The 25743-nt window shown below is 44.5% G+C and overlaps 1 protein-coding gene across 1 annotated transcript; it reads left to right on the top strand.

Moving 5' to 3' along the window:
- The first annotated feature begins 775 nt into the window (after positions 1-775).
- On the top strand, positions 776-25743 carry HMOX2 (heme oxygenase 2). Its single transcript, XM_011376466.2, has 6 exons — positions 776-891; positions 21320-21446; positions 22675-22792; positions 23162-23653; positions 24590-24716; positions 24806-25743. Exons 2-6 carry the CDS (start codon positions 21361-21363, stop codon positions 24931-24933), a joined length of 951 nt encoding a protein of 316 aa, XP_011374768.1. The 5' UTR covers positions 776-891; positions 21320-21360; the 3' UTR covers positions 24934-25743.

Below are 25743 nucleotides of genomic sequence, written 5' to 3'. Positions count from 1 at the left end.
GTTTTTGTGCATCTAGAATAATAGACTTAAAATGTCAGAATGATCTCTTCTCCAGACTTCCCAAGATAAACATCCCAGTATGGGGGGAGACAACCTCAACATTCCTCATTATTATCTATACCTCTGTAAACTATGTATGCTAAATGTTAACTATCCTGCACCCACGAATGTAAAAGGAACATGCATCCCTCTTTTTTAAATCCAATCTTAGAGATTTTCCCGCTTTATTTTCTCTCTCCTTAATCTGCCACCAGTGGATTTCACGTAACCTTTCTTACGTGCTCTCCTTTGATTCTAATGTGTAAAATTAACTACACAAAACTGCTATTCTTTTGAACATTATCTCAACCCTTCGAGATTTTGCTTCAGGGACTTGCTCTCAAACATTGGCTCTAATAAACTCTTTAAATGTTTCTTTAGGTTTGGAATTTATTTCATGGACATTTGATAACTCTCACAAACACCGTAAATTTCCCACACCTTTGCCAAAACATTTCCAGTCAGTCATTTAATCTGCAGCCAGTCGGATGGTTAAGGAAATGACGGGAAGCCAGTGTGGCTAGAACAAAAAGGGCAGGTGGAGTCTGAAGAGGTGGTGACATTGGGCAAGAAAAGCGCGTAGCCCAGAGGCGTTCTCATAATCACCTGCTCTTACTAACACTAACCTTTATTTGGAAGCATCCCAACTTCTTCCGCGGACCTGGGAACCAGGGAGAGGAGCCACGTGCCCGCCGCAGAGGCGTGTCACCTGCAGGCCACGCCCCTTACGCGTGCGCACGTTGGGCCGCCCTCGCGCCCTCCCGCGGCGGCGGCGGCGGCGGCTCTTGAGGGAGTCAGCGACCGACGCGCGGAGGCGAGCTACAGATCGACGGCAAAGCGGACCCGCGACTGGTGAGTGGTTGGCCCCCTCCCGAGACTTTCTCTAGGCTTCTCAGCAGGCCTTGACCAGCCCGGGCCTTCAGTATCTGGATTCGGCCCGCGGCGGCCCGCTGCGCCTCCGGCGCCGGTCTGAGGCAGACCCGGCGGGCTCCAAGCGGGGGAGGTAGCGAAAGCGGGTGAGCAGAGTGGGAGCTGGTTATGGGGAGAACCTCGTTTCGTCAACGACGTTTCCAAGGGCCAGGGAGGCCTAAGCGGCCCGTTCGCGTTGGTCCCCGTTGGGCCCTTCCTCGCGAGGGCCCTGGGTGAGGTGACTCCGGAGTCTTAGCTGGTGGACTTGGCCTTCCTGGCGAGAGTTGCAGCCTTTGACGGCCTAGCAGGCACGTCCGTCCACCTTCGTCCCGCAGGGACCCGGACCTGCCTCAGCGTCGGAGATGGGTGCTCTGCGTGGCAGCTTGTGCTGGGCCGTGGCTCTGCCCTTCCTTTCCTGACTCACCTTAGTGGAAGGGCACTTTGAGTCACTATCATGACTTCATGAGTGACCCGCGGCCGCCGTGGTGCAGAGGGCCAGACTGGGAGGGATCAACTCCAGGGGCAGCCGGTTAGTCTGGGCAGGGAATTTACCTGTCATCTCGTAAGCACAGTGCTCTAGGTGTATTAATTGCCCCTTAAGAGCTGCCAAGACTGCCTTGCAGAGCTTTGCACTCGGCCTGTCTCTCATGCCATTTAAATTGATTCTAATGAACTGGTTGTTGTGGCCTGTGGCTGTCATCCTTATTGTGTTATGTTTATGGTTCTGTGAACCAGACAAGATGAAGTATGATTAAAAAATATATATCATATAGGGCTCTACAGTTCAGGAAACCCTGTCACTCTCAGCCCCTTCCAAAATCCTGCTAGTTGATAGTTTTCCCACTTGTAAGTGGGGTTAATGATAAGATGGGGATTAAGTGAATTAACCTGCATCTCACAACCAAGAAGATGGCACAAATGATCTTGAACCTGGTTATCTGCCTCTAGATCCAATGCTCCTTCCTAAACAGAGTTAGAGAACGGAAACGGATTATGTTATTTAAACTATCTTCTCCCTCCCCCTAAACTGTCCTCAAGTAGAAAGAAACAGGAGCTTACTGGTTAGGTGTATTTGAATTTCTGGTATGGCGTTAACCAGTGTGTTTTGATTAAAATTTAACTCTCATATTAAAAATTTTAGTTTTTCTTTGAGGAAGGGCATAAGGAATACACATTAATAAATCTGTGCTTTATTTATTAGTTTTTTCCCAAGAAACATCACAAAACAAAACATCACAGGCTTACCAAGAGCTCACAGTTCAGTGGATATTTACAAGTTTATTTGGTGAAATTGGAGAAAGTTTTCAAATACAGTGCCTACACCAGAACACTAGTGAGGATGTGGGAATTCAAGGGGCCTTAGAAACACACTCATTGAGTGACTTAATCTATGTGGGGATGTGAAGAGGAAAATCTGTGATTTCCCCATTATCTGACTAGATTTGCTTTTTTCCTTTGCTTGGTCTAGTAAGGTGAGATGCTGAGAGTCACTGGAGTTAGGAGTATGAGGTACTTTAGAAATGCCAATGCCAATGAGAAGATGAGTTACAGAAAGTAAAGATTCATTGCCTTTGGGTCACCCCTCATCAAGACTGTTGAAAAGCAAAACTGGACAGCTGGGGCCTTTGGGCTACCTTATTTTTTTGGTTTTCCTTTGAAAGCTTTTCATAGTATAGTTGTGCTCTGATCAAGATTACACCCAAAACTGGAATATCACTCCTCCAGAAGGAAGACATTTTTGAAAATTAGACTTATCTATTTCAGTGTAAAACTGTGGAATTCAGCTTGGAACTACTTAGAGAGAAAAGAGGTAAAAAACTGGAACTATAAATTACTTCCTTGTATATTATTGGCCGAAGTCAACTAAAAAGTTAAGGACATTGAATGTATTCTTTTTTTCTGATAATAGTTAATGAGAGATTAAAGAAGTCTGGGTTAATTCTTGTGTGTTCCACACAGTGAAGGTCATTTGCTTTTAATTTATTATATCTGTTAAGTTTATATATGCAAAAACATAGGATAAAAGCTTTGTCTTGTAATCTGAATAATTTCTCGGGATACTTCTGCGCTTCTGAGAAACAGTGCCATTACTGATTAATTCTTGCCACCATCCACACACACACATAGGGCGGGGGAGGCAGAGATCTTTAATTAGAACAGTTAATATAACTGCTTATACCAAGGTCTTCGTCGTCGTCTTCTTCTTCTTTTTTTTTTTAATGGTGGGAGAACTACAAAGACCAAGAACCTTTATTTCCACTTTTTTTCAGAAAAAAGAGGAAGAAATGGTCCATCATGCCTTACATATCTAAACGAGACACTTTGGGTTGCAAAGTATGTGGTGAAGTGAGGGTGGGGACGCTGCCAGGAACTTGAATTGTCTCCAAAGGAGGCTTAAGTTGTCACTTCCCAGGGTGCCTGGTGGGCCCCCACTGCTCCAGCCCGTTGACATCTACATGCCATTTGTCACTTTTGTTCTCCAGGAAGAGGAGGATGGATGCTACTGTAGACATTGTGATGGGCATCATGACCCTGTGTTGTCTTGGCCAGACATTTTTAACAATGGTTTAAGTGCTAGGAGCGACAGGGGCAATTGATACACCTAGAGCACTGTGCTTACAAGATGACAGGTAAACTCCCTGCCCAGACTAACCGGCTGCCCCTGGAGTAACCCATGGACCCTTCATACGCACACTCCAGCAATACCCTGGCAGTCCCTTGTAAACACAGTATTTCCAGGTACCTGTAAAGTTGGGTCACGGAGCTTGGCTTGTATCAACATGCGGTGTTTATGTCCACTGTTGCTTCTTGTTCTTTCCTCACAACCTCTCCTTCATCTTGAGATATAATCTCTTTCTGGGTATTTGGAAGGAACCATCCATAAGTATAAACAGATTTTCACTTTACTGTAAAAGGATATACTTCAGAAACAGCCTAATGGAAGAGATGCAAGAGATGTATATGGCATGGTATGGGGGTGGGTGTGGAACTTCCATGCCCTCTCCAAGCGCACCACTCTCCTCAAATCTCCACGTGTTCACCAATCAGAAAGGAAGTGCTTCCATTTTTTTCATACTGGAAAAGTAATTCGCTGTGATGACCACTCAGGTACTCTGTAATATTGTTCACTGTATGGTTTACCTTTCCATATTGACTCCATTTATTTACCATAAGATGTTGTCTCCCATTGTATTACTAATGGAATCCAACTAATGAAGACAGTTGAGTCTATCAGAAATTTTCTTTTTAAATTTCTAATAAATGTGACACAGTACTGAAATACAGTAGTCTCATAACTGATGGTCTGGTCTAGCCATGTTATATATATTAAAGAATATGCAGTTACATTGGTTTATATATTTTGCAAGAAATCCTTTCTGAATGACCAGTGTCTTTCCATTTAAGAATAACAATGATTATTGGAATTTACTATAGATAATTTAAAGGTATATAGCTATTGTCAAGGGAATCCATTCACAAACAGCCCATCAGAGGATTGCACCTAATTGCAATTTTGGCCAACTAAAATGGAGCCAAGAACACTTCCTGTGTTGTCATATCAACCACATCTATATTCAGACCTTACAAGACAATATTCTGAATCTTTAGGTATTTTAAAGCAGCAGTTAAATTTATGAAGCTTTTTATCAACAAACAGGTTTTACTATTACTTTGATGTAATTTTAGCAAACATGCATTTCTCCATGTGATATATTTATTTTAAGCAGATATTTAAATAGTAATCCAAGGGCTGTCTAATCTGTTTATAGAGTAGGAATTGCATCAGAGTGCATGTATTCTTGCTGTTCAATGATATGAAGTTGAGGAGGGTTCTTTTTTCAAATGTAAGCTTGAGTATCTGTAAAATTTACAGATATACTGACGTTTTGTTTGTACTTCAAAATGATTGAATTGTTAAGTACAAAATTAAGCTAATTAATCTATTTGTAACCATTTTTTCACTCACAGCCAGCTATTCAACACTAGATAATTTTGTTTCACATGTTTGGGTATGTATCCAAATACATACATATTTATTTATATTAGAAAGAGTGAAAAATAAATGGTTTATTTCTCCAAAAAAAGGAACTTGTGGTGGTTTATTTATGACCATGAGAAACACATTTAAACTTTCAGCTGCAGTTTCTGTATCTGAAAAATGAGGTTAATACTTGATGAGCCTTAAAATCTTTGGTGTCTTGAATGCTGCTTATTGATCTAAGATGGGTTTCCAAACCTTTCTGTTTTGTCAAATTTGGGATTGGGCCTAGTTCTCTGTGTTTTTACAGTTTCAAATGTGAATCTTGTTTGAGGCCACCTTCTCTAAAGTACAGGCCGGACAAAAGAGGGAGTGGATTGGCAAGAGGGTAGAGAAGTTATTGAGTAGGATACATGAGGAAAAGGGACAGCAGAAGAGGAAAGAAAGGGGTGATTGTTGCATGGCAATAACTGCCATCAGCTTGTATGCCAGAGACCAAGCAAGTAGCTATTTTCTTCTCTCTGCTTAGGGGAAAAAAAATAATTTTTGTCACACAAATAGATTTGTTTTCTTCCCAGGAGTATCATAGGCCTAATTATTGTTATAGTTCTCAATGACTTTAAAAGGGCTTTGGAGAAGAATGGCATAACAGAGACAGGTGTCTTGCACTCTGCCTGCCTGTCTTTTTCTAAATACTCCCAGCTTCCTGCCTTTCTCAAAATGAGCTCTCTCAGTCTAGGAAAACTCAAGTTTCACTGTCTTGTATTGTATTCAATCTCACAATTACTTGAGGGCTGTGGGAAAGCACTAGCATGGTTAAACAATCTGCCATCATGCTTTTAGCTAACCTAGTTGGCTGGCCTGCTTCATCAGTTATGGTCACGATCATATTTTTTATGCCAAACACTGAGACCCATAGTTTGAGCATCCAGGTGTACTGAAGGAGTTGATTGCTGTGACAGGATATTTGAATCAGAACTGTCCTGGAAAATCTGGAACATAAGGCTGTATCTTTAGCAGTATTGTCTGTATCACACAATTTGTATTTCTACTATAGTACACCTTGTGGTGTTGTCTGTCTCGCTCGCTCTCACTTTCTCTCAAGCTACTTGAAGTTACAAGGTCTGATGCTTCATTGTAGTCACAGAACCCATGAACAGTATAAATGTTGATGATAATATAGCATGTCAAGTGTACAAGTGTAGCCATACCCTTCCTTAGATACTGGATCTCCTGTTCTTTCTGGCAAGACCACTACAGGCTACTGCAGAAGAACTGTTATCACTTGGAACTCTCCAGGGCATTCTGGAGGAGGGTGAGCAGGCGAAGAGAAAGAATCAGTAAGCAAAATTGAGGGTAGGTTGGGAGAGGCGTCTAAGTAGTGTTTGAAGGCAGATGAGAAAAGCAGACATAGTGAAGTGGCGCTAAATCTTCACTCCCTTGGATTTTTTTTCTGCAGGAAGGCAAGGGGAGATTCAGGCCTCCTTTTTGCTTAGTAATAGATGTTCCACTAAGTAGGAAATAACTTAAAACACTCTATTCCTCTACCATGTGCTTGGGTTCTGTCAACCTCAGCAAAATTTCCAAGTGTCTGTGTTCAGTGTCATGTTTGTCCTGCTTTGTAAACCTTTTTGTGTTTACAAAGTCAAAAGTGGGGTAACTAGCTGCTGTAGGTTATGTTTTCTTGCTTTTGCATTTGTCTTTTCCAGGGCATATGCTCAGATTTTAAAGAAGTTAATTTTCAACTGCAAATGCCTAAAGGTAGTAGGGCAAAGAAGCAGTGCTATCTGCCCATTTGGAAAGCATATATTGCCTCTGGTGTTCAGAGTAATGGCAATGAGAGGATGTGCAAAAACAGCAAACCCAGCACAGTTCTTGTTCACTAGGAGTTGGCAGTCATATTGGGGACATGAAACAGTAAAATCACTTTTTAAGATTTATGATTGTCATTCTGATGCTCAGTATTCTGGGAGGTCAGGGAAGTGAATAGCTGAGAAATGGAAAAGATGGGAGAACTCGAACTGGACCTACTAGGGTTAGGTAACAGAGTAGGAAGAGAAAAGAAGGAAGGAGGCCAAAGAAAGGGGTTACCTCTTTTTAATAAGTGCTCAGGGGTCTTACTGAAAACATATTACCCACAAAGAGAACGTCTGTCATAAAGAGACTCTTTTAGAATAGGAATTCTTAACCAGAATTCTGGGTCCACGGTTGAACTCTAGGGGCCTGTGGTTGCTCTGGAATGGCATCGACAACATTTTTTTTTTTAAGTATATGATTGTCCTGGGGAGAGTCTGAAGCCTTCAGAAGGATTTGCCACCAAAAAAAGGCTAATGATTATTCTGTTCTAGCAAATACCTTTCCTACCCATCTTCAGAAGTACACTTCTCTGCATTTGTGTTTTCAGATGAGGAGGTATTTGAGTGGAAGATGAGAGACAGAAACCCTAGGATTCCTTTGTAGACAAGTAGTCTTTTACCAAACACCAACTGTCATGAGACATGCTTGTGCAAAAGACAGCGTGTTCCTGCATACACATGGTGTTGTTCTAATTTGGTTCCCAGGAATGGGGCAACTAAACAACCTCACTGACTAGTGTGGGTGAGGCTCCAGGTATGTCCCCATGGATCTTAACAGTCTAATTGTGGCTGATACAGAGAGCTAAGTGAGAGTGATACCACAGGCTTTTTGGAAGGTCAGGGTGTTTTCAAGAAGCTGCTGGGCTATTGGAAACAAAGTGTGAAAGAGTATATGGAGCCCTGGCCCAGCAGCTAGAAAAACCTGGGCAGGTCCAGGAACAGTGGCTAATTCAAGACCAGCTTCCCTCTGCTGCTTTGGACACATAGGCCTAAGAGTCTGTCTTAGAGCTGCTGTCATTTAGCACATGCAACAGGAAGTGGAAGTTGTCTGTTTCAAAGTATCTTAGCTCCCCTAGACCACAGCCATCAAACTAGGCTGAGCACAGAGTTCCGAAGGGTACCAGAGGAGCTGAGTTCCCAAGTCTCCGGCCCTCCCCCACCACTTTAACTGTGGATGCTCCACTCACTGTACTTGCTTTATGTGTTGGCCTTCTGAGTAGGGTGTGGTTGAGCATACCTCTAGGAGCCCTAGGAGCCCTGATTCGCTGCTTTTCTTGGCCTATAAACTGTTCGTCACCCTCCTCACTTTGTTTACCTTCTTTTTTCCTAAAGTTGTTCATTCATTATTGCCTAATCATGTCCTTAGTGGACAGTAGATGTCCTGGGTTATTTGAATTTCTTCTTGATAATTATTAATAGAGACATTGATCTTTGACCAATTCTGGGGACCTCTTGGGAGTATGAGCACTACTTTAATTCATGTAGTTTGTGGGGGCTGCCTCATGGAATTGAAGTTATTCAATTTTACAGTGGCCTTTTTTTTTTTTTCCAGTAAATCGTGATCACTGTAGCATTTTGCTTTTTCTCCTTGAGATAATGATAACCTAATGCGTTAGTATATTTCCTGCAAAATGTGCTGAGTGTAAGGATGTGGGCTTGTTATGAGATTGTGCAGCTATTGCCTTCTTTGGGTTTACCCCTTCCCTAGAGTAACAAACAAGAAGAGCATGCTGCTTCTGTGAATCCCTTCTCCAAAGCCAGCTGAGGGAATAAGGATTTTTCACAGAGGCAAACATCAGGAAGTATCAGGTAGTTTGCGCTTGCATGGGGTGGAAGAATGATGGCAAGCCTTTGTTACTTTGACTTAAATTTTTGCTTATCCATTTCTTTAAATGAAAAAAAAAAAAGAGGAGGTTAAGGGAGCAGTTCTGCTCCTAATCAGGCTTTCAAAGTCCTTAAAATCTAAAAGGTGTGTTCTCAGTAGCTGTATCTGTGGAATGTAGGAAGCCGGTGTAAAATCAGTGCAATGCGACATTTCTTCTTCAAATATGAAACAGTAAGTTATTTGAGCGCAAAGCATCACATGCTTGGTCCCCTCCACAGGCCAGTCTCACTCACTAATCCCCGTCAGCAGCAATTTTTTTAGTAAAAATGCTGCTCAAAAATGCTTCCTTACTAGCCAGCCATTTTTCTTATTTCTGGGATTCACTTTTAACTATCTTCTTTGTCATCTGCTCTTTGAGAATACCTTGCATTCTGGAAATCATTCAGTCACTCAGCATACTGAGTGACTGATTAGGTTGGTGCCCTGTGTTGGGCAGTAGGAAACTGCCCAACACAGGAAAATACCTGTAAACAAGTAAAAACTGCCCAACACAGGAAAATACCTGTAAACAAGTAAATATCGGGAAAATACCTGTAAACAAGTAAATACTGTAACAAGGCACAAGTGCTATAATAGATCATAAAAGGCTTGCTTAGGTAGCTCTCAGTGTAATACCAGGCCCCCAGCATCATCAAGCTCATTGTTTTATAGACCTTATTTTTAGATGCAGCACAACCTCATTTTTGGAGGAAGTACAACAAGGAATAGGAGCGCTGCTCTGGCGGAAATGGGTGGGGGAAGCCCACAGCCTTTCCTGCTCTGCCTTCTGTTAAATGCCATCCTCCCTGCAGCTCACTGAGAAGTGCCTCTCATTTTACAAATGAGAAAGTTAGAGCTCCAGGGAAGTCATATAATATAGCTAGCTAGTGCAAACTTGATTCTTAGCCTACTCGTCAGTTAACAATAATGAGATTTCTCCCAGTTTTTTCTCTATTCTACAAAGAAGTTAGTAAATACATTTCTCTCAGGGGCTTTACCTCTGCCTGGCTTCGTTACTGAGCTTGCTTTAAAGGTTTTGCCTCCTAGTGATTCAAATACAAATCAGTCCTATTCCCAGGAAGGTACTGTGACCCTTTTCATTGTCATTTGTGGAGAGTGCCAAGTTGCCTCACTTACTAACAGCTTCTTCTGTTTTCTGGTGGAAATTCAGTTTCTCCCCAAATCTGTGTAAAGTATATTTGATAAAGGTGTGACAGACAGTGTGAAGAATAGTGCCCAAATTTCACCTAGTCTCTGTAAACTGATGAAGGGATAAATACAGTATTAGACTCTTGTCCTTTTTTGAACTACCTTAGCACTGCTTCTGTGTTGTGAGCAGGGTTTCTCAACCTCAGTGCTATTGACATTTTGAGCTGGGTAATTGTTTGTGGTGGTGGTGGTGGGTGTATGCACTTCTGCTTGTACTTTCTGTGCATTGTGAGATGTTGAGCAGTATCCCTGGCATCTACCCACACTAGATACTAGTAGCAGGCCCCACTCCCCAGTCGTGACAACCAAATGTATCTCTAGACGTTGCCAAATATCCCCTGGAGGGCACAATGGCCCCAGCTGAGAACCACTGGGTTGGGGATTGATTGTCATGAGATACAAATGCAAATCAGGTTTATCACGGTATCAAGTAAAATTATCAGTTATTTAATCCTTTATTTATGGTGATGAGCTGCTCTAAAGAAATAAAACATGTAGCATGAAGGAAACTTCACCTAACTCATGTTCAGAATCTCTTTGAAAGAGTTTGAACTATGATGATATTCTTTTAGGTCCTTTGCAAAATTTATTTTGTTAGAAATTTGAAGGTTTTTCTTTCTTTTTTTTTTTTTTTCTTGTTATCAGAATGAAAACAGAGGATCTTCATAGTGAGCCTTCAGCTTAAAGTGTGTGACCCCAGTATAGATTTGATTGCCTGTAAGGCTTTTCATAGAGACAAGGGTATTTCCATTTCTTGTCTAAAAGTACATGGGAACGTTTGTTAACTTTAAACTTTAAGTGACCCTTTCTTTAGTGTATTAATCAGCATCATATAACATGTCAGTTTTTTAAGTAATTTATCATTTAATTTTCATACCTACCTCGCAGAGTTGTTACCTTCCTTGCAGATGAAGAAACTGAGACTGAGAGGTTAAGTGTCTGGTCCAAGGCCACCCAGCTGGTATGCAGAAGAACCAGAGTTGTACCTGACAAAAGCCTGTGCTTTAACTACATCCCTGTGCTGCTGCTCAGCCCTGTGTGTGGCCAGTGGATTTTCTCTTGGCTGGGCTTAGTTCAAGTAGCATTTGTTGCGTGCCTACCACAGGTTGGCTCTAGAGATCATCATGCAGTTCAGTCATTGCTTCAACTCCTTCAGTGTCACATCAGCACATTGACATTGTGCTATGCAGAAAGGACTTCTGTGCATGTGCCTGCTATTAGACTTATTGAACCTATTTTCTAGAAACTTTCAGATGGAGCAGTTCAGTCTCCATGTCATAGGATGTATACTAAAATACAAAGACCTGCATTTGTATCTAAGTTAATAGTCACACATGGCACTTATACAGACATGAAGTTACTACCAGCAGCTATTGCATGGGGAGGCTGTGCCCTGGGAATTTCATACTGCTAAGGAAAGTAAAGTACATGGCTGTGGAAATTTCACAGGCAGACCAGGCAGAGTAACATGATGATCTGTTATTTCTTCATTCCATCTTAGAAGGCTTCATTGAAGAGCTAGAGTATCTGGAAAGAGAGTTTAAGGGCATTTTGCTAAGTAATCTCCTGCCACTTTGATTTTTCTACCTTTTAAGTGCGGGTTTTGAAGAGTGTTGCCAAGTATATAATTTGTTAATAAAAAAAACAAACACACAAACAACTGAGAAAGCCCAGTAGCTGCTGCTGCCACGGACACAAGCCTGTGCAGGATGGGGCCAGCCTCTTGGAATTACATGTTTTTGGTCTGGGCTTGTTTCCTTGCCCCTAGTCCCTCTGCACCCACTCCCACTGCCAGAATCTAGGTAACCATTGTGAAAAAGCCTGGGAATAATAACCTCACTTTGTAGGCCTGTGGAAACATGTTAAGATCCCTAATGGGTCCAAAGTGAGATGTAGGAGCTACCTTGTTAGATTGACCAATGCTTTGGCCTGTGGAGTTGCTACAAGAAGTTGGTGTTGACATACTTCCTATCCATCGCACTGTTGTTTCCAAGACAGAATATATTTTCAGTCGACAAATGGGACTGAAGAGATTTTAAACACTCACCACATGGAGGACACGCTTTCAGATTCTTGAAACTTGATCTTCCTTTTCTCTGTAGTTACTATGGCAATGGGTACTATAGAGATTGCAGACCTAATTGTGACCTCCCCTTGTGTAGGGATGCCCCGGAGCCTCTGGCTTCACCAGGTCTGATTGCTTCCCCTCAGGTACCAAAGTGGTGGTGGGGTGCCATGCCCCCTTTGGGACCAACATCTCCAGCCTTGGCCTGCCCTGTTAAGTCAACAAAAGCAGGGCTTGCCAGGAAACAATCTTCTCCATTAGGCGAGTAATCCATCTGAGCAAGCCAAGGTAACTGTCGTAGGGATGGGCAGCAGCAGCTTCTAAATCTTCAAATGGGAGGCTAAGCATTTGCTTCTCAGAACTCATAGGATTCAGCTCACTTTTCATACATAAAAACCCAAATGACACTCCGTGGTTTAGAAAACCCCTCCACTGAACAGGTAAATTCAGTGTAGCACAGCCTTGCTTTCCATGTTTCTAGAAGTCTGTGGTGACATCATACTCATCTCATACGCTTGTTAGCTAGGGACACAGGAGGTATCACCTTGCATTCAGAAGGACTTGGGTTTGGTCTCAACTTGACTGTTAAGTCTCTGAGTGACCTTGGCTATAGTACTGATTCTCCCTGTCTTAGTTTCCTCATGGTCAGTGGGTACCGTACCTGCTTGAAAGTGGCTTAGCTTGGTGTGCCCAGGGTTGTGCCTGACAAAAGTCTGGCACTCTTCCTCTGCTCCACCCTCTCCTGGGTGAACTTGAGGGCCTTCTGCCCCCTGTGGGGATGCTGCTAAGACTGCATCGAACCTGTTTGAGCCTGTTTGTAGAGAAGAGAGCACCTAGAAACCAATAGCACTTCTGGGTTTTCCAAAATGGAAATTTGTCAGAAGTATTGTAATCACCCACTTTTCCTCTCCACCCCCAAATGCTATCCAAAGTTATCATTTATGAGAGAAGCTGAAACCACAGGTAACAGTAGTTGCACCTGAGTGAAAGGAAATATGACTTATTCTACTTAGTCCACAGAACACATGCTTTTAAGATTGTTCCAAAGTTGGAATAATCTTTGCTTGTTGGTAGCTTAGGGTGACACATGGTTTTGGCAGCATTTCCTCTGTTATAGCCAGCCTTGTGGGATGTCTGATGCCTAGACTTTTTTCTTATAAAATTCTAGCCAGACCATTTTAGAAAACAGTCAGCGCTTCAGCCTCCAGTTCCCAGGTGCTTCCTGTGCGACTACAGAGTATTCATCTTCTTGCCCTGAAACCCAGACCTCTCTTATAAGGTGGAGTATCACTCAGGGAACAGGGCAGGTCTTAGAATTTATTTAATTTCAAGTAGCAAGTACTCTTTACCAGGACTTGTCTTCGGCACCAGCAGCAGTAGACTCCTGGTTTCCATGTTTCAGGTTTTCATCCCAGTGTCTTTTGAATGCTTAGTTGTATTTGAGTGTGCCAGAGATGAGTACACTCCCCTCCCCAGTAAGAAAAGCCTGCCAGAGAAGTCTTGGACTTCCTGAGCAAAGTCAGTTTTTGAGGTTACCAAGAGGCTAGTGCCCTTAGACTATTTAGCAGTCGTTTTGCTTTCTGATCACTTGTTGCTCAAATGTGCAAGTGTGTGTTTAGTAAGTGTGACACAAGAGCTGTGTTCTTAAAGTTCCCATTTCCAGGACTCCTTGTCTGAACTTGCTCTTTATCAAGAGGTTAATAGTCATCCAGTCAATGAACTGTGGGATTGAATTCACCCAGTGATTAAAATGAAAGGGTCATTTGAAGCTTGTGTATAAGATTTCCTGAGGAGTGGCAGCACCAGAGTTCAGAGACCTCAGGCCATTTATTCTATAAAGTCAGAAGCTGTTGACACAGATGATGTTGTTTTCTCAGGGTTTTGAGAGGCCTCTTTTATCACGTGCTTTGTTGAGGTAGAGCCAATTCACCCTATCCATTGCTCCCAACATCCGGCCTAGCTAGCACTGAGCAGCATTTACAGTGTGGATTTTCTAGCTGCAGTGGTCACATGTCTGACCTCAGAAAGAGCAGATATTCCCATTTCCTGATGCTGCCAGAGGATGAGGGCTGAGTCAGAAGTTCTCAAGTGTGATGTGCTCAGAATTATCTGTGGAGTCAGGTTTTCACATTCTCCCTCAGTGTTTCATAATCACCCAGCTGCTTATTTTCGCCAACAACTTTCTCAATAGAAGATCAACAGCATTTGAGGCAGTATTACATTTCATGAGACACTTATTATACATGTTAGCTTATTTAGTCCTCATAGCATACCTGAGAATGTGGAACAGAGAGTTTTGTTGCCCTGTTTTATGGTTGAAGAAACATAGCCTTTCCAGAGGTTATGACTTACCTACATCCACGGAGCTACTAAGCATTGGGACTCCAGATCCCAAACCCAATTCTTTCTGGCTCTGAAGATCATGCCCCTTTGTGCAGGGCCCAGCTGCCTTTCCATTCCCTAAGGTGATCTGGGTCTGTAGCAATAATCAACAGTAAGTTGGAGCCCAGAAGTGGCCCTAGTAAACTGACAGGTCCACCCCCTAACACCCAATTCCAGCCTCCTTGAGGCCTAGGAGCAGCAGTTCCCTAAGGCAGACAGCAAACCTGTTCACTGGAAGGATGTAAAACTGGTCCTTGGTATGGAGTGTACCCTTAAAAAGTGCTGGATTTCAAACAAGTTCTTCTCCATGCTGCATCCAGAACTAGGGCCTTTCCCCCATTGAGAGTTTCTCTGTGTCCTGGCAAGGCCTGAGAAGCTCACCAAGAGTGCCTCCTAGGGCAGACCAGCCAGCAACAGCTCTGGGCTCGTCCTTAGTTCCTTTTATAATGTCTGTTTAGCTTAACATTAGTTTTAAAGTGTTTTCATAGTTATTGTCTTATTTGATCTTCCTGATGGTCTTGTATCAGAACACTGGGTAGGTATTCATTCCATTTTACAGGTGAAAAAATGGAAAGAGCCAGAGATATTTGGAGGCTGTGAAGAGAGATGTGTCTTCCTGCCCCTGGCTTCCTCCCTTCTACTCCCTCCACAGTAGCCCCACCATTCTGTTCCCCAGATCATACATAGAGTTATAAGTAGGACGTTAGAATTTCTTTCTATAGACAGATATTCAGAACAGAACTTGAGCGATGTGTAGGCAACCTTTTGTTTATATTTGCTGAGGCCTGATGGGAGTATATGACACCATTAAGAATTGACTTGGCCTGGTTATAGTATTGTTAAATAGGAACATGTATTCTCACTTAAAGGTGAAAAGCCTTTAGGAACTATAAAGTGAAGGAACAGATCCTATAATCCAGGAAAGGGAGAGTTTGGGATTCCTGTGTGTTTTATCACTAAAAACATTTATGGGGCACATATTACACATGGTTTCCATGAGAGGTAATACATCATTTTTGAGCTGCAACCCTCCTGAATATCACAGTATAAGTGAGTGGGATGAGATCATAGACAAAGATATATACAACTGAAAGGTGTTTGTTCAGCTGAAAGAATGGAGAACACACACACACACACACCATGGGCTGTGGGAAGGAAGCTGCATCAATGACCAGAGGCCTGCCTTCAGACAGGAGAAACCAGAGGCCTCATTACCTCCAATACTGGCTAAGAAAAGGAGCCCAGAGCCTGATGAAGGCAGACTGCTGGGCCAGGGTTAGCGGGTGTGTAACTGGGCATGTGTGGAGGGTTTAGAGAGGCACCGGGGAGCCAGCATGCAGTTCTGATGTGGAGAGAGAAGCTGAGAGCAGGGACTGCAGGGGAGACCCTGGGCCTTGTGGTGCCCAGGGAGAGGAGCAATAGACTCCAGGAAGCAACAGAGAAAACACAGCATAGGTGGGTAATGCAGGAGCTAGCCCAGGGGGTCCTGAGGGGTGAGTGGCCTGAGCCAGCTCAGAGGCATGGGAAATATAAACAAGTCATTGGTTAGAAAGTCCAGACCACAAGAGAGGGGGGCGGTGGAGAGGGAGAGAGGGAAAAGGAAGAAGGGAGGAAGGAAGGAAGGAAGGAAAGAAGGAGGGAAGGGAGGGAGGAAGGGAGTCAGAGCTGACGAAAGAAAACTAGCTTTCATAAAGGTGAGAAGCATAGTACCCAATTGAAATTTTTATTATTTTACTTGATATTTTAGAATTTAATCAATGTTTTCTTATTCACATCCCTCCCCCTCATTTAGCAAGCTTTCTCAGTAGGCATTCCATTTGTTATAATTGTGTCTGCAGCAATTATAACTGAGGTCGGTGACTCCAGGGTGCTGGGCTGTGATTTGGACATGGTATTGGACTCTTTGGATTTTTTACTCAACTGAGGGAGTCTTGATGATCTGTCCTGTAGGAAGCTTCTGGTTTAACTAGGGAAACAAGATAAGGGTACTTGTGGAAGCCAAAGAATAATCACCTCTTATTAATGTGATGCCAGCTCTATACAGGGGTGGATTCTGAGCCGCTAACAGCCTTCTAGGGAAGCAGGCAGGGACAGGGACTCCCGATGCCCAACCCCAAGCCATTCAGTTGGGAGGGAGCTCCAGCGGACCCAGTGCAGGAGTCTAAGCAGCCACTTGTTTACCCTCTGGCTGTTTCCTCCTCTGTGCACATGGGATAACAACACTGGCTCATGTTAATGGGCATTTGATGAGGCGCAGTAGCAGATCACTGTGGAGTGTCTTAATTCCAGAGCCAGGTAGAGGAAGAGGGGGTTGTTCTAATTCTGGGGAGCTGGTCACCCTGCCTTTCCTTTCTTCATCTTTCTCTATAACATTGGCCAGGGTCAACAACCTGTTCCCTTCCTTCAGTTTTACAAGGTAAAGAAAAAGAACAAGAATGAAAAAAAGAGAAATGTTATAGATGAAGTCTTTATTGTGCCTTTTTGGATCACCAGATGGGGAATGAGTGATAATGTAGTCCTTAGATTGTTTCCATCATTCAACCGTACACTAAGTTAAATGATTTCCTGAGATTTGCTGGACGTGAGTTTCCATGGAAGAGGATTGAACATCTTAGAACATGTCTGTTCTTTTAGAAGCCCTAGTGCCTTGAGCCTGCAATTTATCAGAGGCAAAGGCTTTCAAATGAGTGTTCTGGATCTGTTGGAAGGAACATTGGTGATTTGGGATCTTGTCACTTCTATCAGATCAGGTGTGAGAGTGAAAACCAGTAGTGATCAGATGAACAGCTAGGAGTGCAGGAATTATGGAGTTGTGGAGGTAGATTTTACTTTCTAGAAGTAAGAGAGAGAGGGCAGATCAAGCCTTCTGGAATTGTAAGAGCAAATAAAGGGAGGGCCTAGGGAACTTCCTGTTGATTAATTAGTGCAGTGCAAGGTCTTAGTTGGTTTGCCTTATCCAATTCCTCTCTATCTCTCCCCATCTCCCATGCCCCACCCCTCTTTTCATAAAGATTGAACCACTTTATATAAAAGGAGCCAATGGTTAAAAAGTCCAACAATAACATTTATAGCTTTCCAAATTCCCTTCTTGTCATTGTCAGTATACTTACATACTTTTGCACATAGTTGTAGTCAGTGTTTTGGGTCCTTTTTTAAACAAATAAGTTTATATAGACTTTATCTTTTATGGATGCAGTCCATCATCAAGTTGTCACAGCTGTGCCAGGCTTCCATTGTTTACTGTCCTTTGAGCACTTCTACTCTGTATTGTGTTGTAATGTTATGTATGGCAACTTATTATTTTGGTGCAGATTACTATTAATACTTCTGGAAGCGTATTTCCCAGAGTAGAATCTTTTGGGATCTTTTTTGTTGTTGTTTTTGTTGGCATGCGGGGCAGCTTCTTGTTGAAAGTTTCTACATTTATAATTTGGCCTCCAATTTTCTAGGGATTCCAGTGGTTCCCGCAAAGAAAAAAAAGATTCGAGTGTAGAGGTCAGCAAGACTAAGTGTGGACTCGTAGCTTTTCAGAGAATGGAGTGAATTGTTTCTAATGTTGCAAGGTGGTTTCTGAATGCCACACTATGTGGCCATTCCCATGAGGAACAGTAACCAGGCCACAGGGATGGACAGAGGGCACTCTGGCATCCAGCCTGTGTAGTTGAATGTGCTGAGCCTTCCTAAGAATGTTCTCCTACCCGCTGCACAGAGCCCTTGTTAAGGATTCAGTATGCTTGCTGCTGGGTACGATAAGCTGGTATCTATGTTCCTTCAAAGCAAAATTATTAAATCATGTTTTGAGTTTGAAAACTGTTGAAGTAGTGGAAAGCAGATTAGTTTTCAGTGTGGTTTTTTAAAACTCAGTGTTGTTGACAGTATGCATGAGACCCTTACTTTCCTGCCTGTCCACCTCCCTTCTTAACTTTGGATTTTTTACTCAAGTTTTTATGAGAACCTATTTTTTTCTGGGCCTTGTAGCTCCAACAGAGAAACATACAGCTGTGACCCTGCTCCTGGGGCCAGAGTTGGGCCTGCTGTGAGCTGGGAGGATGAAAGTGGGGGCTATCAGGTAGGACTGAGGTTGAAGAGGGTAGGTGGAGAGTGTGCCTGAGGGGACACTGACACAAACTGCTGCTGAGAAAAAGGAAATGCCAAGGTGGCACATGTGGAAGCCACTTTCCCTTCCCCTTTTGGTATTTTTAAGACAATAAAAGGCCTTGTTGCTTGAGCAAGACTTCATCCTCCCAGAGCGTAGTTATTGGCAAATAAAAGCTAATGATCAGATTGAATCACACACACATAGTCGCAGTTGTGCAGCCTCAGAAGTAGGTGCGGGAAGTTTACCTAAGTTACCTCAATTGATAATCTAGGCAACCAGAGTACACTTGTTCTTGTCTTTGCCTATATTTAGTTTCACCTGTACACAGCATGGGGGCCACGGTCGTCAGGCGCCTGGGGTGTGTCCTGAGCATGGCCAAGACCGGTCCTGCCGCCTGTCTAGAGGCTCTAGGACCGTTCACTACATCTTTCCCTCCTCTGGGCAGCCCAGAGCTCCTATTCCAGTACCTCTTCTCTCTGCAACCTGAGTGCTGAGTGGCTGGGGGCAGATCTTAGCTCTCTGGGGCCTCAAAAGTTGGAGCTCAGATGTTCCTAAAAGTCTTTCAAGGTCAGCATGGACAAGCCGATGTGGGCTTATTCTTCAGCTGGCAAAGTCTACCTTGGTCTCTTGGTGAAAGGATGCATAGCTGGGCAGCCTTATGCCATCTCTGTGGTCTGTCCTATTTCTACTTTGTTCATATTTTTCTTTGATCCAGAGGCCCTTCCTTTCCCTCACCCCATATCCTGTGTGTTGTTGAGGATCCTGGATAAGCCCTCCTTCTCCAGGAAATCTTTCTGAATACTCATCTCTCCATATGACGACTGCATACCTTTGTATTTTGGACTTAATGCACCATACAGTTCATTAGCATTACTGGAGAGGGGAGTATATCTGACATGGAGTCAAGAGAAGGTTGCTTTTTCTATATATTCTATTTCTTTCCTGTTTTTCAGCTTTTTTGAGGTATAATTGACAAAACTGTAATATATTTAAAGTATACAATGTGAGGATTTGATATACACATATATTGTGAAAAGATTCCCACATTCGGGTTAATTAACACATCTATCTCACATATTTGTTTATGGTGAGAATACTTAAGATCTCCTAGTAAATTTCACAGTAGCACAGTAGTATTATCAACTATAGTCACCATGCTCTTCATTAGATCCTCAAACTTTGTTTTATAACCAAAAATTTGTACCCTTTTACCAACCATTCCCTAGTGCCCCCACCCCAAAGTCCTGGCAACCACTGCTGTACTGTTTTTTATGATTTCCACCTTTTTTTTTTTGTATTCTACATATAAGTGATACCATGCATGTCTTTTTCTGTGTGGTTTATTTTACTTTTTGCTATTTATTTGCTAAGTATTCTTGGAGAACATCAGTAAGCCTCAATCAAAATACAGTTACAGACAGTCCTATCTAGTATTTACTAAGTGTTTACCATGTGGCAGGCACTGTGCTAAAAGCCTTACCATCCATGTCCTCACTTAATATTTCCTATCATTAATCCGATTGTATTGGTGCTAAATCCAAAGGCAAGAGAAGATTCAGAAAGATCATGCTGAGCAAACCATTGTAATATCCCAAAAGATAACAAAGATGTAAGTATATACCTAGAGAAAATTCAGAAAGGATATGTACCAACACATTAACAGTGGTTATATCTGGGGGGGGAGACAGGTTAGTTTTTATTTTCTTTTTTATACCTTTGAAGGAACATTTTGTACACTTCTTTGTTCCCCTTGACAACTGTTTCTGGGTGGAGCACATAGAAAATGCTTAGTAAATAGATACTGGTGAAGGTAGAAAATGAAGGTCTCTTCTTTCCTTGGCTTGATTTGGCCCCAGTGTTGGTAGCTCTGGTTGTGTGAGCTACTTCATTAGTCGTTGATACAACTGCGCTGCTGCTGTTTATCTGGCAAGTCCCCGGATGGGCTGCCCCTTTCCAATAGCACAGTGAAGGCCTCCAGGGGTGATGAGCTTGTCGTGTTGTGGGACCATATTTACCTGGCTGACAGGCTCAGCCCTGGCAGCAGGCAGTGGGAACTGATTGGCCAACTTGTTTTATTTCCTTCAGCGCAGCAGAGTCTGGAGTAGGTTGGGGACAGTCTGCTTGCTTGATGACTCAGTGTAGCTGATTCAGGTTGTCAGGTGCCTTTCAAGCTGCTCCGCTTTAAAGCGTAGCTGCTCGCAACAGCCTGACTTAACAATCCAGTTAGTACCCTGCTCTGCTGCCCTCTGCACAAGGCCACCCTGCCTTTAACAGCTAGGACAGGCTGGCTGCAGATGCACTTGTTGCCAGGTCAGAGCTGCTGTGCTGTCGCGCCCCTCCCCACCCCCTTTTTAAAGCTTTATATGATGTCATTTTATGTTTTAGGTAACTTTTAATTTTGATATAATTTTAAACATACAGAAAAGTTGTAAGAATAGTACAAAGGACTCTTGTGTATCTTTTATCCAGATTTGCCATCAGCATTTTGCCTCATTTGCTTTACTTGTGTATGTTCTCTATCCCTCCTTTCCTCCTCATGTATATATGTGCACACACACATTTTCTGAACCATTTGACAATAAGTTGCAGATGGTATGCCCCTTTACTTTTGAATACCTCAGTATGTACTTCCTAAAACAAGGACAGTACAATTCTCTTACATAATCATAGTACAATTATAAAAAACAGCAAGTTCAACATCAGTATAGTGCTGTTACCTAGTCTGCTGTCCCTAATCAAATTCTGTCCATATTCAGATATAGTCCTAGTAATGGCAGAGCTTTATTTCTAAAGAAAACACCCCTGAGGCATGTGGGTGACTCCTCAGTTACCTGGCTCAGAGGAGGACAGAGTCAGCAGGCATTTGGGGAAGTAACTGTTGTGGGTGCCACATCACTGGCTCCTTCTGTCTCTACAGGACCAGAGGAGTAAGAGCAGCAAGAATCACACTCGGCAACGATGTCAGTGGAACTGGAGACCTCAGAGGGGGTGGATGAGTCAGAGAAAAAGAGCTCAAGGACCCCAGAAAGAGAAAACCATACCAGGTGAGTGATGGGGCTGGCCCTGTTGAGTCAGGTGGGCCCAGGGCCTGCTATGCCCAGTACACTTGGCTGTGTGTGCTGGAGGCACTGGGGTGCAGTCAGGAGCTGTGCTGCTGTGGCCCCCAGAATGACTGGTTGGGACAGCAGAGAGCACCATGGGCTGCTCAGCACTCTCCCTGTGTGGCTTCAGGGAGGTAAGACAGGCCCCACTAGGGGTGCTGAGTAACAGAATTTGACAGCATTCTTGGTCCTTTTTTCTAATTAAAACCCTGAGTGTTTTATCATCTGGGGTCAGAAAGGGCAATCGGGTGAAGCTTGTGCCTTTTCCAGTGTCTTCTACCCATTAGAATATGGGAGCAACTCCAACTCCAGGGTGTTTTCTTAATGTGTAGGGCCAGTTCACTCTAAGTCTCAAGTTACCGGGGCCTGTTTTTCATCATTATCCTCTCATTGCAAAGTTCTTTTATTATATCTTGAAATAACTGCTAATATTAAATGATTCTCTGCACGTGGGTGATACGAACTAATCTCCTAAATCCAGCAGAGGCTGGGCTATAAGAGGTCAAGTTTTTCTCACTCTAGCAGATGGACTGACTGTGTGGACACATATGAGCCATTGCACAGTGCCACTGCCATTAGGGTCATGCATTCTCTGCCTTGTCTGGCATCTAGTGGTACAGCTCCATCCTGTAATTTTGTTAAGCATATACAGTGTAGGTCCTGGCTCCAACCTCCCCGGCCTCTGCCTTTCTCATTCTCATCCTAGATTTGGGCCCAACCACACGTCATCCTGAAGAGGATGTGAGTCCAAGGTGGGAGGACAATAGCAAGGCCATCCCAGGAGATCCAGAGTCAGTCCTTCACAATGGCATGGATTCTAGAGGACATGTTCCAAAAAGGCTGGCCCTTCCCTGGGGAAGCTGGCAAATGCTGTGCTTAGATTAGAGGCGTGTGTTTCTTTGGGCACTAGGTGGCCAGAGAAGCAAAGCATCGTTCATTTGGGTGGTTCAGGGACACTGTTGAGGAGTAAGCCAGTCGTCCCACATGTCACCCAAGTTTTTGGGGCACAGTTATGTCTGCCTGCCCTGTGCTCCCTGGCAAGACCCTACATCTTTGCTGGAATTGAGTTTCTGAGCAGCCCCTGCCTCTCACTCAGCAAGCAGATACTCTGGAGCTGGGAGGGTTAATTCATACCTGCACACATGCACACACATACCCCGTCTCTCCACAGAATGGCTGACCTCTCCGAGCTCCTGAAAGAAGGGACCAAGGAAGCACATGACCGAGCAGAAAACACCCAGTTTGTCAAGGACTTCTTAAAAGGCAACATCAGGAAGGAGCTGTTTAAGGTTTGTGCTTCAGTCATGGATGGGGTCAAGTTGGGGGCCTTAGTCCCCTGAGCACCGAGGGGGAAGCTAGGCCTTTCTTACACTCCACTCGACATGCTGTGGTTTTCATAGCTTTAATGGAATAACACAGTGATGTAAAGAAAGCAAAAGTATCCACATTCCAAAGAATTCACTATGTCATTCCTTTAAGAAATGAGTTTGCTGGGTGTGTGAAATAATTTACTGTAAAAAATGGGCCTTTAGGGGTTGGAAGGAGGCGTTGCTTGCTGCTTGAGCCTTTGTTGCTAGCTGCTCAGATGCGGTGTGCTCAGGAGCTGCCATACAAGGCCCACAGCCCTTTCCCATGGCCTCCCCTATCACTCTCAACAGCTGGCCACTACTGCACTTTACTTCACATACTCAGCCCTCGAGGAGGAAATGGATAGCAACAAGGACCACCCAGCCTTCGCCCCCTTGTACTTCCCCATGGAGCTGCATCGGAAGGAGGCGCTGACCAAGGACATGGAGTATTTCTTTGGTGAGGACTGGGAGAAGCAAGTGAAGTGCTCTGAGGCCACCCGAAAATATGTGGAACGGATCCACTATGTGGGGCAGCACGAGCCTGAGTTGCTGGTGGCCCATGCCTACACTCGTTACATGGGGGACCTCTCAGGGGGCCAAGTGCTTAAGAAGGTGGCCCAGCGGGCCCTGAAACTCCCCAGCACAGGGGAAGGGACCCAGTTCTACCTGTTTGAGAACGTGGACAACGCGCAGCAGTTTAAGCAGTTCTATCGGGCCAGGATGAACGCCCTGGACTTGAACCCAAAGACCAAAGAGAAGATCGTGGAGGAGGCCAACAAGGCCTTCGAATACAACATGCAGGTACTGCGGGGGGCTAGGCAGAAAGGGGCCTCTGACAGCATGAGCCAATCCAGAGCTGCCCCAAATAGGCACCGGTGCATTAGGATAGATGAACTGCAGCTTGCCCGAGAGAAAGTTAAGGGACCAAATAGGCCACAGAGGGCATGAAGCCAGTGATGGCTCCGCCTTGTTTGATAGACAGCCCGTGTATCCTGTTTTGAGAAAGGCAAGGTCCCAGCGCGAAGTGGGCTTGGGGAGAATGGAGCTGTCCCCCTCTTTCTCACCACAGGATTCTGGTTTTGAGGAATGACGTTCTTCCTTTTTAGCAAGGGTTGCTATGAAAAGTCCTGCTTGGTAAGTTCAGGGAGAGAACACAGGAGTGAGGAGCATAACTCAGTTTACAAGTACCCTTTAGATGGGGCTGAGGCTGGGGAGGCTGATCATGTCTCCAGAACCCAGGCCAGCCATCAGTACCTGGAAAGTGGCCATGGGGGGAGTCTGACCACAGGCCCATCAGCCCTCCAGTCTGATGTCAGCAGGCCTCTGGGGGCCACTTAAGATGGGTCAGTCCTGCTGGGGCCTCATCCTTCCACATTCTTTTTACTATTGTTTTTGCTAAAAATACTCAGTGGCTGGAAGTGAGGAAGTACCAGTGGTCAGAGTGTTTTTGGGCAGCACTCTTGCTCTCACGTCCGTGCCAATAGTTTTCAGTTGTGGGCTGTGTGTGTGGTCAGTGCCCAGGGAAGATCCACTGGTCAGCAGCACAGGTGCGGCCACACTTCCCAGAGCTTGTGCTAGGGAGAAGCACCATGTTGGTGTGGCTGCTGCTTTGCTGGTTTGTACCCCTAAGCAAGCCTCACCTACTCCAGCTCCCTTTGCACAGGGGAAGAGAAAGGTTTTTCTTAGAAAGCAGAGTGTATGCAGTCCAGTAACGGTGTTGATCCTCTGCTCCTGCAGATATTCAATGAACTGGACCAGGCTGGCACCTTGCTGGCCAAAGAAATCCTGGAGGATGGGCTCCCTGTGCACAATGGGAAAGGAGATGTGCACCAGTGCCCCTACTACGCTGCTAAACAAGACAAAGGTAGGTCTTGTCTGTTCCAAGCTCCCCTTCCAGGGCAGGTGTGTTGGTGTCCCCCACTGATGCCATGTCTTGTTGGTGCTGCCACACAGGTGCCCTGGAGGGCAGCATCTGCCCCTTCCGAACAGCCCTGGCTATGCTGAGCAAGCCCAGCTTCCAGTTCATTCTGGCCACCAGTGTGGCCCTGGCTGCTGGCCTCTTGGCCTGGTACTACATGTGAAGGACTCATCACACCACATTGGCGCTCTCCTCCCCAGTGACTGCTGGCCCACCCCCACCTCTACCCATGATGAAACCAACACCTCAGGTGACTTTTTCTTAATGCTGGGTTTGAGAAAACAAGAAACCAATAAAAGCCAGACGCTAAAGCTTCTGCCTGTTAGCATCCTCTACGGGCAAGATGCTGAGCAGGGTGGCCACCCCTCCCTGCAGCCCCCAGGCTGTAGCTCTGGGAGCACCCCTGCAGCTTAGCCCACCAGCCTGGGCCTGTGGAACCAGCTCCAGCTCTGCCCACATCTCTCTCACCTTGAGGCTCATTCTCTTCATTCTTCTTGTTGTGTCAGCACTTAAATGGATATCTTTTTCCTTGCTGGGAGTGGAGTGGCCAGCAAGGCCAGGCTGCCATACCTCTGGGAAGGAAGAGCCCTCCCCAGATGCCCCTGCTCTACTTTGGGGCTTCTCCTAGGGGCGGGGGGACAGAAGCCAAGCTGGCACCCTGCCTCTGAAGCCCAGGAAGCTCTGTCCTGGCCAGGTAGTCCTCATCCCTCTCTAGCAGAAACCCGTAGAGGGGTGTGTCCAGCCATGGTCTATATCCTCTGACCTGTGTTAATGCTCCAGCAGTCAAAGTGGACACTGACAGCTGCCTCCCTTCTTCCTGGCATGGATGTCATCCTTCTCACTAGTCCCTGACAGACCCTTCCTGCTGTTCCTATGCTCCCAACACTGCAAGTTACTTTACAAATAAGGATAAAAAACCATGTACTTGTATTATATAATAATTCATTGTCTAAAATAGAAGTGTGAACTTAAA

Source organism: Pteropus vampyrus, unplaced genomic scaffold (genome assembly GCF_000151845.1).
Source record: "Pteropus vampyrus isolate Shadow unplaced genomic scaffold, Pvam_2.0 Scaffold300, whole genome shotgun sequence".
Lineage (NCBI taxonomy): Eukaryota > Metazoa > Chordata > Mammalia > Chiroptera > Pteropodidae > Pteropus > Pteropus vampyrus.
The sequence above is the reverse complement of the archived record's forward strand: the minus strand, read 5'-3'. Positions and strand labels throughout refer to the sequence as shown.

Excerpts from the sequence above, each read along its gene's own strand:
- HMOX2 (XM_011376466.2), top strand. The coding sequence starts at position 21,361 with ATGTCAGTGGAACTGGAGACCTCAGAGGGGGTGGATGAGTCAGAGAAA. Across the intron at positions 21,447-22,674 it reads GAAAGAGAAAACCATACCAG|AATGGCTGACCTCTCCGAGC; the intron begins GTGAGTGATGGG and ends GTCTCTCCACAG. Across the intron at positions 23,654-24,589 it reads CCTTCGAATACAACATGCAG|ATATTCAATGAACTGGACCA; the intron begins GTACTGCGGGGG and ends CTGCTCCTGCAG.